The 16,619-nt window shown below is 35.1% G+C and overlaps 1 protein-coding gene across 1 annotated transcript in view; it reads left to right on the top strand.

Annotated features, from left to right (window-relative positions):
• ush (Zinc finger protein ush) overlaps positions 1–16,205 on the top strand; it is a 55,167-nt gene extending 38,962 nt beyond the window's left edge. The window contains exons 2-5 of the mRNA XM_089088668.1: positions 16–197; positions 5,247–5,387; positions 8,289–9,524; positions 15,243–16,205. Of these exons, the coding sequence (XP_088944794.1) occupies positions 23–197; positions 5,247–5,387; positions 8,289–9,524; positions 15,243–15,961 (2,271 nt within the window). The 5' untranslated portion in view covers positions 16–22 and the 3' untranslated portion in view covers positions 15,962–16,205. The remainder of the gene's footprint in view (positions 1–15; positions 198–5,246; positions 5,388–8,288; positions 9,525–15,242) is intronic.
• The last annotated feature ends 414 nt before the right edge of the window (positions 16,206–16,619 follow it).

The raw sequence follows: 16,619 nt of genomic DNA, 5'->3' as shown, positions 1-16,619 counted from the left end.
TGTTTTCCTCTACAACTTCAGCATGAGCAGCAATTCAAGCAGTCCAAAAAAACCTTCAGTTGAGATAAAAGTCGAGGCGGAGCAGGGTCAGTCCCATCGCAATGAACTCCCACCCCTCACATTAGAAACATTGCCATCACTGCCTGTTGGCTTTCAGCAGTATCTGTCAATCCTTAAACAAGGAATGGAAGCTTCAGGTAAGTTCGTTTAACATCAATCCTTCTTTTGTTTCCGGGCTTTGATTGTTAACTGATACTTTTTTTGATGATGTAATGTTGTAGGATAGCCTGTGTTTCCCTCCTTACTTTTTTGTGTGGAAATACTGTAACAGATTCATTTTCGATCGTTTGCACCAAGTCAGTGATCATTAAATCTTACAGGACATATTAAAAATGTTCATTTCAATTCCATTAGATTGACTCCCTATTCATTGCCCCCCTTCAAATTTTGAAAAATACCTTTATTTCTCATATTTCTATTGAAAAATATAATTTTTGGTATTCTTGTTGAAAAATGTCCTATTCCCTCTATATTTTGATATATATAGTTAAACCCCTTCTTCTAAATTTCTGTGAATTGACGCCAGTGATATCACATTGTGTAATCCACAACACAAACAATTAATCAATATAACCAAAACCAAGCATTATGAACGGCATGGCATGTATATCGGTACTTGTGCATTATAACTAAACCAGCGCTATAAACGAAACAAGTCAAGTTTGGTCAATGCTAATAAAATAAAATAGGATAAAAAAAATATAATAGTTTAGAAACAAATTTGGGCTATATATTTGCACATTAGGTGGGTGGGTAGGGGTAAAGCATAGCATATATTAAATACGTAACCTAACCTAACCTAGGTGCCCTTTTCCCCTAAACCTCAAAAAACAATCGTTTAAATATTGTAAACGCAATGAGAAATCTCGCTTTGCAATAAATCTAGATAGCAAATTGTCGTTTGACTGGTTTGCATGTCTGGTTTCCTTGTACAGTCTATAGCGCTGGTTTAGTTATAATGCACCAGTACCTGTATATCTTACCATGTGATGGGGTAAAAGATACCTTATTTACAACTATGGAAATAGAAAAAGAATGGGGCCAGACTGCAGAGATTTGTAGTAATCTCTATGACTCTAAATTTCTGAACAATGAGATTATACAGCCTAAGTATAAAATGGGTTCAATTAGGAAACTCAGACGCTGAATATCACATTTATTACTGACAAAAAATTATTTTTTCTTGAAGTTGCCCTCTGACGCTTTGATTCTTCCACGTTGTCTTAGAATAGTGTGCTCGAAAGCCGGTGTTTGATCTTAAAAACGTGGTTTTTGACCACTCTCCACAATGGGAAAGTTAACTGAAGCTCCCTTATATATTGTGTCTCTAGCTAATAAATAAAAAAATAAAAAAAATCTGTTGTTTTTTTATCGTCAAATTCCTCATTTTCTCAAAACATTGCTAATAGAATATCTGACTTTTACACAATCAACAGTTGGTCAATCTGTGATGTAGTCACTGACTACCAAATGTGGCTTCTGTCGATTTCTATTCCTCTGTTATTCCAAAATAAATAAAAAAATATATATATTTTTGACTCCTACCCCCAAAATATCTACTGGAAATGGAGTATCTAACTAATGGAAAGCAAAAATGTAAATAATTGGTCTTTTTTTTTTTCGTCGAACTCCTTTATTTTTTCTAAGAAAACGTTATTAGAATACCCAATCTTTGCATAATCAATGTTCAGCTAAGTTGTGGTGTAATCAGTGGCTAAGAAATGTATTCGCTGTTTTTATCTCCCTCTCCTTATCGGTTGTTTCCTGGTAGTTTCTATGTCTCGGACCTTATCTTGTTGGAGATACTACAGGTGTATGACGGATGTACAATCTGGCTCCGGTTTTGTATCTCAAGAGTGAAAAAAAATTGTTTTCATTTTTTTTTAAGATTTTATTTTAAAAAATGAATGATTTCTCCAACTCAGATAAGTTGTAAAATCTGAGATAGTTTACACACTAACTAATTGAAATCGGAGATAGTTTACACACTAACTAATTGAAATCGGATCTTTATAATTAATTAAAGAAATAAAACAAGTTATTCGACTGAATGTAAGGACCGACATTAAAACCTAAAACTAACAGAAATTATTCGTTATATGGGAGGGGGGCTGTCCCCTCCTCAATCCTTCACTCTTCATGCTGAAGCATTTAGTACTTAAAAAAATATTAAATTTAATTTTTGATTGTTTTTCAAGTAATGGCTGAAAATACTCCTCCCACTCCGCGGGAAATTCCACTCTCCCCACGAAAAACTCCTCCATGGAAAGTATATTCCGCCTGAAATCGCCTCAGAAAATTTTCCCCCGACAATTCCATCCTCGCTGAAAATTTTCCTGCGGACAATTCCACCAAGAGAATTCTCCTTAACCCACTTTCATCTGAAAAGAATTGCTTTATTTAATTTCTGATCGTTTTTCAAATCATGCTGGAAATCCCCCCTCCGTGGAAAAATTTCCCCAGAAATCTCCTTTCCGTGAAAAGTTTTCCCCATAATTCCCCCAACCCCAGTGGAACTCTTCTTCCGTGGATAATTCTCCCATGGAGAATTTATACTGCGGAAAATATTCCCCCCTCCCCTTAAAAAAAGTCCCCCAGACAATTCCAGCCCTGCTAAAACTTTCTTCGGATCATTCCCTCGGAACATCTCCATATACAAGATTGAGTCTTAAAGAGAAAACAAGACATATTAAAGAGAATTTTGTATAGGAATTCTTGCAGATTGCTCCCGTGTAAAATTTCCTCTGGATATTTCACCCCCAGAACCTTTCCTCCCCGCATATTTTTTTTCTGTGACCCCCCCCCCAAAAAAAAAACAAAAAACGTGTGAATACATCCCAATAACAAATACTATACGTAAATAGCGGACAAGTTTCATAACTTACAACCCTTTCCCTAGAGGCTGTGGGGGTCAAGTCATCCCCAGAAGCATAGTTATTGAACCTTTCAGCTATGATGAACAAAATGGCTCTCAAAATTTTGATCAGGGGACTTCAGGGAAAAAGGGGCCATGTGCGGGGGCTTGTTCCCCTCCTTCTTTTTGGTCATTTAAAAAGGACCCTTCAATTTTTAATTTCTGTTCGAATGATCCCTCTTCCGATATTCTAGGACCATTGTTTCGGGATGATTACCCCTTGAAAAAAAAAAACAACAAAAAACAGATAAACACCCATCCGTGATCTTTCTTCTGGCAAAAAGTATAAAATTTTACTTTTTTGCAGGTGCGAGCTTGAAACCTCTACGGGTTTCTCCCCTTTTTCGAAAATCACACAAATATTCTCAGGCTTGTAGCTTGTGATGGGTTAAACCAAACTTAATGACTTTTGTATATTTGGAGTCAGAATAAACAGCCAATTCTTTTGATGTATCTATTGTTATCAATACCCCGTTTTTAGAGTTTCGGTTGCTATTGGACCGAGGTGCTCCTTGCTTACACACTTACACGATTCTTTGCCACGAACTGTTCGATCCTTACCGTGGGTGCCAATTCGTGGAACAGTAGGGATAAGAGGACCAGGATTTTTCCACTTTTTAGGATGAAGATGCAAAATATGGTATTTTGCAAAATGGTGGGGGTAGTTTTGTTTTTTAGACTTTTTTTCAGCGAGAATACTAAAAACATTTATTTTTCAAAATATAGGGGACCAGTTGCCCCTTATCTCCCCTTATTGGCGCAACTGATCCAAATAACTTGAATTATAGATAATTCCTTAATGGACGCGCGTATAAATATCCTTCTGCATTGACAAACGATCGCAAACAAAACCGTGTAAATCACAAAAACCGTTTGCAGTTTATTTGTGTTTTTGTTGGCTTAACTGGTGATTCTTTTTTTCCTGCTTGAACTTTATTAATGGGAAAATATTTTTCTTAGCCATCCTGGCATCACTGATTGGGATCATTTCTCACTAAATGAAATTTGATCACATGCTTTTTTTTACTCATAATCCCTGACTGAAATTCGAGTACTTATGTGAAACTAATTTGTAGCTTTTGTCTTTTTTGACACTAAAATGAATAGAATGAGGCTTCCGTTTTAAAGAAAAATGTTCCTTTTTAAAGAAAAATGAGCTTTTTTTGTTTAATTTCCAATCGCATTCTTTTTGTTTTCTTATTCGGAATATATTCCAGCTCTCTTAGTTAGCTATGCCTGTATTTTGGTATTATAAAAAAGATTTCCGGGCCATACAAAATGAAACATGAGAATGTCACAAATAATATCTGTGATAAAGCTTTTTTATGCCTCTATTCTGATATCTGCATGCTTTTTTACGTCTCTATACAAAACTAAAAGCTGCTCGTAAAATTAACATTACCCAAACACAGGACATCTCAGGGGTTACTTAGATTTATGATCTTAAAATCAGTGTTAAAAAATGAGATTTCCAAAGCTATCTTCCAAAATTCACTTGAATTTTCACGGTTCCTTTACATACTGTATTATTGCCTTTAATTCAGCTCGGCTGCCGTCGTTCAAAATACGCTATGAAACATAAAAAAAAAAAAGATTTACAACCATCCCCAGCCCCCTTGAAAGTTCGAATGATTTATTCCGGTTTGTCATACCTTGTTTAGCTTCCGGGTTGTTTAAACTTTTCATATTTATTTGTTTTAAATACATTATTTCCGCTTTTCTTACTCTGAAAAGGCTGAGAAATAAATACTTTGATATCACCATCTCTTATGACGTTTTTTGGATGCCTAAGCGGCTAAGGTTATTCAGCTACTTTTAGTAAAAAAAAAAAAAAAAAAAAACTACTGGATTTCCCATTCAGTGGTCTTTCAACAGAAGTTTCTTGTTTTTTTTTTTAATTGAGTTCATTTAGCATAATGAACCAAGTGTGTATCGTGTATGTCAAGTAAGCACAAAAAATAATGAGGGGAGGGGCTGGACGAAATTTATGGCGAAAGTTATTATTATATTTGGTAAGAGCCTTGAATTGGGAATCTAACGAAACATTTCTTCATTTTCGTATCTCATTCCTGTCCCATAAGTAACCTGAACCAAAAAGTTTCTTTTACCAACAAATGGTTTTGATATTGAAAAAAAAACATACAAAAAAAAACACAAAGCACATATTTAAGTTTTATTTCTCTTCTGTATTTTTGTTTTTACTGTACACTTTTGTATTAACGCATCCAAGCTGAGCTGTTTCTTTTATCAGCTTAATATGTTATTTTTCCAGGAATGAATATTTGCAGTCAATGTGGAATCAAATTTAGTTCAGCCAGTACATTAGAAGCACATCAGACTTTTTACTGTAAAAAAATGAAGCTGAAACCAGTAAGCGTTAGTGAAGACTCTACAGTGAGGTCCCCCACCAGGAGTAAGTTTTAATTATTTTATTACCAAACGTGTAATTTTGTCGACTGTGGTAACTTAGCTGTGATTTGTGTCGTTCACCCTGATTGATTTGTAGTCGAATAAAAGATATTATTCGCGATTTGATCATTTTGTTTTCGCGTTTTCTCCTTCAACCTTTTGGATCGGAGGTTTATTTTGAGGCGGGATCAATCAATGCTTACCGTTGAATATTGACTCTAGTCTACTGTATTGGCATACTCTAAGAAAATCTACAATGTAGTTGAAGATCGGGATTTATATTTGATATACCTTTAAGATTAGCAAGGTCAAGATCCCTCTTCCCAGGAGAGGGATTGCTTGAGTTAGAAATACAGAGTTCATGGTTGTTTATCTGCTGTCGCCCTCGCGTAGTCTAGTATCTAGAATTGAGCCTTGTGTCATCATTAATGGAACGAAAATATTTTCAGTACATCAACTTAAGTACCTTGGTGTTACGTATGGCTCTAGCATCATCAGTTCTAGGACCCTGCTTATCGAAAATGTATCTACAGCGATTAGATTTAGTTATGCTAAGTTAGCAGCACTCAAGTATAGTTACAATAGAAAAATGCTATCACGACTTTATTCAGCGATTGCATTGCCACATCTTCTATATATCTCACCGCTATGGGTTTGGTTAACGGCAACAGAAAAAATGAAACTTCGATCAGTTTATTGCAAGTATCTGAAATTTTTGCTGCGTCTACCGTTATACAAACGTAACACTTGTCTCCTGAGCTAGTATAATTTGCGTGACCCGCACGAAGTACTGCCAGATCTGGAAAATCAGGCTAGAAAAAGATCATTCGAAAAATTATGCGAGTTATTGCCGGTGCACACCCTTTATGACTGTGCTGATTAGTTAGTGTGCTATTATAGTGTGTATGATTTGGATTGTTGTAGTTTCTTTGCTTTTTTCCTTTTTCTCTCTTTATACTCCGCTTGTCATTTTTTGTTCATGAGCGGGCATAAATAAATTATTATCATTATTATTATTGATGCGGTAAATTATTGATTATTGTAAATTATTATTGATATCATTATACCTGATGCGGTAAATCAGAAAAAATTCGTCATCAGATACGAGTTTTTTTTTTGGAACACCAGTGAGGTGTATTCAACAAAGATCCATAATAAGTGAAATACATTTTATCAATTAACAAGATTACAAGTTCAGACGAGGTAGACGGATTCGCGTCAAAACCACGGGTGGGGAACTAGAGGTTAGAAAAACATGGTGAATTATATGAATCACAGAGTCCAAGAGACTCATTTTCAGAAAGGGAATATCAGGACCAGGACAGAAATTATTTTAAAATTAAAAATCAAAAAATAGCACACGATGCTGTCGAGTCTATGTTGTGTAATAGAGGATGTAGAACCAGTGTACATGAGGGAAGATAGAGACACCAGCGTACAGAGACATGAAGAGACTCGGGAGTCTAGAGGCGCCCGTGTCCAACGCGCTGGGAGTCCGTAAGATGAAAACACCGAAGTTTCGCTGGGTTGAACATGGTTAAACTTAAAACGATTTTTATCGAAACCGCTCAAATCACGCTTCAAACCCGGTGCCTGAAAACACAACTTAGGCGTATTTAGCTGGCAGACAAAAAATAAAAGCAAAATGATCAGTCTAATTGGTTCTTGCCAATTAGGCCAGAATACAGGGAGTACGCAAATCAGAAAACGAGATAAGACAGAATATAAAACTCAAACTTCACTATCAACGACTTTCCTTTCCCCTGGTCTACCAAAATCTTCAATCAAATTTGCGAGATAACATTTCTGCTTGACGCATCCTGACTTAGTTTTCTCATCTTAAACATAAATCTCTTGAACCATTCCAGGGAAGGACGTTAGCAAAATGAGCTGAATTTTATAGGTTTTGTCAATTCAGGGTGCAAGAATATGTTTGAAAATTAATGTTAAGAAGACTAGTGGCTAAGGCTAGGAATAAGTGAAGGTGAAAAGGTGATGTTGGTTACCAAGAACATTATCAATTGGACAGCTTCATTTTTCTGGGTTGCGTTATTAGTAAAGACTGTGGGTGCATGGAAAATCTTAGAAGTAGAATAGCCAAGGCCCAGTGAGTTTTTTTTTCACGGTTGAATAATGTTTGGAAGAATAGGAAGATAAGTCTGCGAACCAAGATTAGGATATTGGAAGCTACAGTGATGACAGTGGGGAAGTATGGTTTTGAAGCTTGGGCGTTCCGAAAAATGGATGAATATTTGCTAGATGTTTCCCAGAGAAATTGCCTAAGGATTGTTTTGGGTACCCGACGGACAGACCATATCTCAAACAGTAGGCTGTACGAAAAATGTGGTCCAATACCGCTTTTTAGGAGTATAATGAGAGAAAGGATGAGATGGCTAGGGCATGTTCTGCAGACGAAGTATGTCAGATTGCCAAAGATTGTCCATGTCTGGCAACCGTCTAGGGCCAAACGAAAAGCATATTGCCCCCGGTTGGGGTGGTAGGATGTCGTAAGGAGATGTTTAAGGGAAATGAGAACTTTCTGGGAGAGGGTAAAGGGTGAGGCATTGAATAGATTGGGACAGAGGAAAATCGTACGTAGCTGAGTTGGCCTCAGGCGACTTGGTGCTGCAGTAAGTTTCTAGTAGTAGTATTCTTTCTTTACAACTCCGTAAGAATAAAGCACTAACCTTTTTGTATTGAATTGTAAAAGTTTTATTCAATATGGAATTAGTCTCTAAAGGAAAGAAATCAGGGTTGTTGATAAAAAATAAACTATCGGCTACAACTTACTATTTTATCATGCTTTAGAAGGATTTCTATCAGGCAGTACCGTAGTGTTGTTTTGGGAATTATCAATGCAATGCGAAAAACTATGAAAAAAAATGAATCCTTTTCTTGTTTACAGGTGTGTCTCCATCAGAATCTACCAGCACAGAATCGAGCCAAAAAAGGCTTGCCTCTGAAGAACCACCCGGGAGTCCTCCTTCATTCAAAGTCCGACGCAGTTTTCGTCTTTATTCATGCCCGCATTGTCCTATGAGTACTGACAAGCGAATGAAACTAAATCGTCATCTAAGAATCCACACTGGAATGCCACAAATCGCAACACCTGCTATAAGCGTTGATTCGGCTGATGAATGTGGCAGTTCTAAATCTCCTGTGGCGCAAGAAAGGTATTGTCGTGACTGTGATATTCAGTTTACATCTACAACTACATTCTTGGCTCACAAAGAACTTTATTGTAAAGGTAGACATGAACGAAATGGAACTGTTGGAGATGAACAAAGTTCAGTGACTCAGGCAGGCATGCCCCTTCTTTTATTGCGTACCAACCCTCCAGTTCTTATCCCATATAACGTGTTGCAAACAGGACAGTTTTATCCAAGCACTTTACCAGTTCCATCAAATGCTTATGTTATAACAAGTGACGGAGTTGTAAAGAAACCTGTGGATGACCAGGAAAGGAAAGAAGATACAGAACCTCAACAACAAAGTACTGTTTTATCCGCACTAACCATGGTTCAAAATCTACTCGCCCAATTATATACAAATGCTCCATCGAGCTCTAACGAGCAGTCGCAATCAAGTTTTGAAATGTCTAAACCTCTTGATCTTTCAAAACCAGTCGATCTTTCAAAATCGGACCCTCAGCCCAAGAGACTAGAAAGTGGTAAACCGGAAAACGTGCCAAAACCCGATGAAGTGGACATGTCAAGTCTTACACTTCTAAAGTCTCAGTTGATGTTTCCTTTTTTAAATATGCCGGTGCAGAACCCAATCATGCCAACAACATTGCCAACGAAACGAGGAAGAAGGCAACCAAGCTCTAGCGGTATGATTGTAAAACAAGGGATTATTAAGTGTGAAGACTGTAGCATTGTTTTCTGTAAGCTGGAGAATTACTTAGTTCATAAGCAGCACTACTGCTCAGGAAGAAATCAGGAATCCTCATCTTCCACCGAAAAATCTGAAGTTTGTCGTGCTTGTGGTTTAGTCTGTCCCTCAGCACAAGCCCTCACTGAGCATACTACTAACTGTAAAGCCAAACTGGAACATTCTAAGGATGAGTCAGTTGTTCCGCCACCCATGGCATCTCACACCTCGACCTCTAGCGGAGAAGACGCGAGCGAAAATACCGGATGTAAGTTACCTCCAGTTTCTAATTAATTTTCTTGTCAGGTCAGCTGCGGTAACTCACCAGACTTTGTTACACAATTTAAATTCTACAGGAGAAGGAACAAATCGAAAAATGGGTTTAGCCTTTTTCTTACTCATGTTTGTTCAAGGTTCTTCTTTTCTTTCAGCATCCAATAGACGACAAAAAAAAAAAAAATTAAAATTGAATAACAATTAACAACTATTCTTGCGCCTAAGAACTATCTCATTTTACAGAAAGAAAAACAATATATTGCTTTTTTATGACTTAAGAACCAAATATATAGGGATTAAACTTACTTAGCTTGGGGTGATTAGCTCCATATTTAAGTTCTACAAAAAATGTCACAACGCTTTTCAAATTATCATAATCGAGTTTCAAAGGCTACAAAACACATTGAGAGGAAGTGGGGGGCTGAATGAATAAAAAAAGTGAGGGGTATGTTGGACATTAATTTTAATTCGAAGTATTAACCGAGAGTGATCAGTTTTCCTAAAAGCAAAAAAAAAAGCTTTAAAGAAAAAAAAATATTTGCATGACTCGACGAGAATACGCATTATTAAGCTGAATATAAGAATTTCAAACGCATCGGATAGTGAATTATTTTCTTTCTGGAGAAATTTGGACCCACTCATAACCCCTATATACATTTCCTATTTTCTCTTCAAACAAATTGAAAAATGTGTGTTTCATATTTTACAGTGAAGGACCTATTGTTTGTGCAAGGTCGTTTTTGTTTTAGGATCCAAGATACGACAAACAGATTTTCAAATTAATCAGTATTTATAGCTATTTCTATGGTTGAGAAGGCGGTATTTCCCACTTTAGAAAAACAAAAAGCATATTGCTTCTTCACGCCTCGAGAACCAAATAAACTCGGAATTACGGATTGAACCATCCATTCAGCTTGGTTACTTTAAGAGGATGAGTCGTAGTTTTCAATTCTAAAGAAAATATAACAACGCTTTCCAGTTACCATAGACAAGCTGTCACACACTAGAAAAATGCATCGGGAGGAAGGGAGACATGGGAAGGTAATTTAACCAAATTGTACCCTCCCCACGAAATACTGAAAACACCCTTTTCTTGGTATTTTCATGAAACAATAAATGAAAAAGAAACATTGCCCCTCCCCTTAGATTTACAGAAATACCCCTTTTCGTATCTTAATTTGAAAAAAAAAACAAATCTAGAAAGACCTTGCCCCTGCATTTTCGGAAATTGACATCCTCGAAGGTGGCGGAATGGGTGGGGGGGGGGTGCAGGGTGTCAAAGGGGATAATTGGCATAAGTAGTCATTTAAAGTATTAAGCAAAATTACCGAGACTTCTTAAAGAAACAAAGCATTTTTCTCCATGACCACATTGCCTTTTCTATGACGAAATCAGTAAGAGTTCCAAATAGGGATAGGTCCTCTTATTAGACAGTGAAACAAAAATATAAAACAAAGACTCTAAATATTTTGACGACACAGTCGGTCATTATCATCAGTTGGGTTACTAACATATCAAAATTAAAACAAACTGTATTTATACTAAGCAAAATAATCAGTTCCGGGTCAAAGCAAGTTACAGGTTCATTGTTTTAGTATAAATACAGTTTGTATATATATATGTATATATATATATATATATATATATATATATATATATATATATATATATATATATATATATATATATATATATATATATATATATATATATATATATATATATATATATATATATATATATATATATATATATATATATATATATATATATATATATATATATATATATATATATATATATATATATATATATATATATATATATATATATATATATATATATATATATATATATATATATATATATATATATATATATATATATATATATATATATATATATATATATATATATATATATATATATATATATATATATATATATATATATATATATATATATATATATATATATATATATATATATATATATATATATATATATATATATATATATATATATATATATATATATATATATATATATATATATATATATATATATATATATATATATATATATATATATATATATATATATATATATATATATATATATATATATATATATATATATATACACACACACACACACACACACACACACACACACACACACACATATCGACAAAGTTTGCAGTGCGTGGTTGGGATCATGCTTACATTTAATTAAATTAAAAAAAACAATTTTTTTAAACTGAAATTAAGGAGCGACATTAAAACTTAAAACGAACAGAAATTATCTCCGTAGTATGAAAGGGCTGTCCCCTACTCAACGCCTCGTTCTTTACGCTAAAGTTTGAGCGTGAAGAGCGAGGTGTTGAGGAGGGACAGCCCCTTCCATATACGGAATAATTTCTGTTCGTTTTAAGTTTTAATGTCGCTCCTTACATTCAGTTAAAAAAAACTTATTTTTTTTAAATTTAATTTCTGATCGTCTTCTAAATAATGCTGGGAAATCCACCACCCCCTTCATAGAAATATCCCTTACCCCAGAAAAACATCCTCTATAGAAATATTCTTCTGAGTCACCCCCTCCTCCCCCCCCCCCCACCACCAGAAAAAAATCCGTCCTGAAAATGTCTGTATACTTACCAATAACCAATACATTATGTAAACAATGGGCAAAGTTCATAACTTGCAGCCCTTCCCCTGGGAACTGGGGGATTAAGTCATCCTAAAAGACATATTTATTAGATTTTCGACTATGCTGAACAAAATGGCTATCTCAAAATTTTAATTGGGTGACTTCGGGAAAAAGAGCGTGGGAGGTGGCCAAGTTGCCCTCCAATTTTTTTGGTCACTAAAAAAGGGTACTAGAACTTTTAATTTCCGTTCAAATGACCCCTCTTATGATATTCTAGGACTACTAAATCGATACGATTGCCCGTGGGGAAATAAAAAAACAAAAACAAACAAATACAGACGTATCAGTCTGCGATCATTCTTCTGACAAAACGTACATAATACCACGGTTCTGAAAATAAAAGTTTGGAATTTTTATTACAGGGTTTTGTAAGATTCTGGATTTGACGGCGTGATTTTCATTAAAGCACACCTCCTTCCTCCTTTTTAAGGGTGTTTCCTCCTTTTTTCGAAAATAAGTCAAATTTTTTCAGGCGCATAACTTTTAATGGGTAAGACTTGATGGAACTTATATATATGAAATTATCATAAAAATCTGATTCTTTTGATGTATCTATTGGTATCAAAAATCCGTTTTTTACAGTTTTTGTTACTATTGAGCTGGGTCACTGCTTATTTACAGTTCGTTACCACAAACTGTCTTATTGGTCTTTTGCGTAAAAAAAGATGATGATAGGATCTAGTTTAAAATTTAGAATAAAATTTGCATTTTGCTTGGAATCTTTATTGTTTGCTCAAAGGGCAAATTATGGAGTAACGTTTACGATACTGTTTTGGGGGCAGCAGCATTGAATTCCATTTGTTTGTTGCTCGTTTAAGCACATACATTTCGTTTTTTCTATGTTAAAATTAACGCGGATCCTAAAAAGTTCCTGTGCACGGATAACAATACGTTTCTATTCTCATCCTTAGAACGTAAAACGTGTCGAGATTAAAGGTAAAACTAAGCCTAAATTCAACTTTCTACGACTAGTGGGTCATACAGCTACCAAGGGAAAAAGCTCAGCAATACTCTCAGAATGATACTATAGAAAAAAAGCAAGATGGTATAGATGGCATAGATAGAAACCTTTGTCAATAAACTTCTTCGTGTGAACAGAGACCAGTTGGAATAATTTCTCTTAAAATGATTGTGTAAAGGCAAAACATATTTACAACGCCAAAAAATAGTTGCAAACCATCCTGATTGCGCTGGAGCCGTAATCCTAAACAATACCCCTCCCTCCCTTGTAGAAAATGAATTACGTCCTATATTCTAGACACACTATGAATAAATAGCGTGGCTTTTTCAATTATGATTCCAAATATCCATGGTCAACTTAAGCTGGGAGATAAATGACCCCCCCCCCCCTCCCTAAGAAAAGAGGGAAATTGTAAAAAAAAAAGAAAAATAGTCCAAATCCCAGGCATTTCAATTGGGCGGCTTAAAAAATCCTTCCCTCCCTTCCGCCATGACCGTACCTGACAATTATCTGACACGGACTTGATAATTAATGCTGGAAATATAACTCTGCTTAATTAAATTAGAATGCGCTGACACAAATGCCAGGTAGTACTGTTTGCCCAACGAAAGGTCTTGTGAGCCTGACTCCGTAGTCTCACAATTTGTTTTTACTAAAATTGTCAGGCTTGGTTCATCAATTAAAGAAAGGGTAGAGTAGTTCAAGAATTTGGGCCTTTCTCTTGGTGGATAGACTCAAAAATCAATGGGGTGGATGCAAGTAAAAACAAGGCAAAAGTAGACTTCAACCAAGCCAGTGGGAAAGCGGTGGGGATTTCCCCTTTCTGATTTAGGCGTGAAGCACTCTAATTTGAAAGGGTATACCCCTATGCATCTCAAGAAAAGGTTCTGGGTTTGTTAATGTTCTAGTTTTCCGAAAAATGTCATTTGACAGCTCTCCCCCAAGTCTTGTACCAGTGAGTACGTATGTCGTTGTGCTTTACGAGATATTAAAGCAGGATCGCTGTTTGAAAGAGCTCCTTCCCAAAGTAAAAAAAATATAATAAAATAATAAAAAGGAAAAATAAATCTTCAAAATGTATTCAAAATCTGCAGGATTTTGTGATATCCCTCCTCCCTCCCCATTAAGGTAAATGTGAAGGGATAACTGAATTCGATATTTAAGGGGAACGCTCAGAGTTGCAAATTGCTTGAGTTGAGATTTGGTAAAAAAAAAATATGTATATTTTTTTTTTTAGTTTACCTTTCTAATAATGTTACTCATACTACTCCTAAAAATCCTAACCTACAGTAATATAAATATTAGTTATAGACAATTCTGACCATACTTAAGCCAGGTTCGTAAGCATATTTTGTCTTTGGAGGACGCCCGTCATTTTGTTAGGGAGGGGGTATAAATTTGAAAAACTAGACCCTTAGGCAAAATATCTGGAAAATATCAGAATATATAATACTGACCTTTTTTTAAGAAATTTGTGAATATAACTTTGTAAGACTTGGTTAATATACCTCTTGAAAATTGAAAGTATATTTTACAGCGGAAATTTTTAAGAGCCTCGCATGTTTTTGTATTTTGTAATTTTCTAAGAAAGAACCAAAAACAACAACAACTCTATTAAAAATAATTCATGTCGGTTTGACGACCGGTTACAAATAAAGCACAAATATGCTTGAAAAACGCAACCATTACACAATTACTAAATTATACAACTAACAAAATCATCACTGAAATAAACAAAAATAAAGAACAATGAAAAAAGAGATAATAATAAAAATTACTGAATAACAAATATAATTACTGAATAATAAATTTAAGAAAAATGAATATATCAATAACATAAGAAAGACCGAAAAACTTAATTGTCCTCTCTCGTCATCCAGCCCCACGCTCACCAACCGCCCGCAAGGAGATGCTTCTTTAACCGGTTTTTAAAATGTTAAGTTTAACAATTTAATGTTAACAACACTTTCTCATGTTAAGGTTGCTATAACAATTAATGTTTACTCGATTAAATAAATTATAACACTCATTTTTTTACAGCGTGGCCATGTTGTTACTGTGGAGCAAAGAAAAGCTCTCCAGCGGCTGCCTACAAGCACTTAGAAATGCACGCAGGACCAAGATCCTTTCGCTGTATCACTTGTGGATATCGTGGCAATACTTTAAGGGGTATGCGCACTCACATTCGAGTTCATTTCGAAGGACAAAATATCGAAGTGAAAGAGGAGGAGCTGCTCCGATGCATTGGAAGGGGAGACGTGGACGACGAAAGTGCATCTGACAAAAATGACGAAGCAAAAGGTCAGAGTGCAGCTACACCAGGCCCCATGCAAGACTACTTACAAATGTGCTTGCCGCCTAATGAACTGGATAATGGACTGTTTCAAATCCACATGCTACCAGCCACTCGCCCAGGAAGATCTCAAAAATCTGAAAAAATCTATAAGTGCGACTTTTGCCCATATTCATCCAGCTATCCTGGGAATGTGTTAAGGCACACAAAACTCGTTCATGATAAAATTCGTACTAATGAAAACGGTGATAGCCAGATTGAAGAAATTCAAGTGGAAGTTAAAGTAGAACCCGATATAGTAGTGAAAGTAGAACATGATTCAGATAAATCGGATACAGAATGTTTAGAAAACTCAGTGAACCATTGTAAATCGTGTAATATAACATTTACATACTTGCAAACATATCTTGCACATAAGAAGTTCTATTGCACAACTAGTCAGAAAGATGTTATTGAAAGTGTTTAATTTTTATGATTTGGTGTTTAATTACAATGGAAACAATAACTAGTATTAGAAAGCCTCGTTGCCCTAATGGCTACATTGTCATTTGAGCTTCAGTGAAGACAAACTATATTTTTTCAGAAGTTTTACTTTTTTGTATTGTAATTTAAAAAAAGTCAAAACCGCTTAAAGATCAAAGATTTTTTTCAAGGTCTAAATTTGTAGCAAATAGATGTGACAAATGACATCCAGTTTGTTTTTTTCTAATATAATATAGCAATGATTTTAGAATATTCTCAGCTTTGAATAGTAATTCCTTCTGAATATGTAGAAAACTGCTAGTAAAAAAAATGATTCATTAGAGCACAAATGACAATTCGTCCTTCTTTTTGTGGGAGGGGGGAGGGTTTCGAAGACGGGGTGGCAACAGAAAATTTATTTAAGTTCAAAAATCTGCATTGAGAATTGATATATTCGTTAATTGTGGCTATTTGGTTAAACATTTGAAATGATGCTCAAAGGACGCCAGTTAGGTTACAGTAATATACCTTATATAGCTATATAGGTTATTTAGTAATATGCATATACAGGTTAGGACATTGAGTTGAATGTGGTTGAGTTACATGCACACCGGTATTCAACCTATACTCAATCTATCATTCTTAACAAAAAGAAAATAAAG

This window comes from Artemia sp. Qi Xiang Cuo, chromosome 5, assembly GCF_049724085.1.
Source record: "Artemia sp. Qi Xiang Cuo chromosome 5, ASM4972408v1, whole genome shotgun sequence".
Classification (NCBI taxonomy): domain Eukaryota; kingdom Metazoa; phylum Arthropoda; class Branchiopoda; order Anostraca; family Artemiidae; genus Artemia; species Artemia sp. Qi Xiang Cuo.
This window is presented reverse-complemented; position numbering and strand designations above follow the sequence as displayed.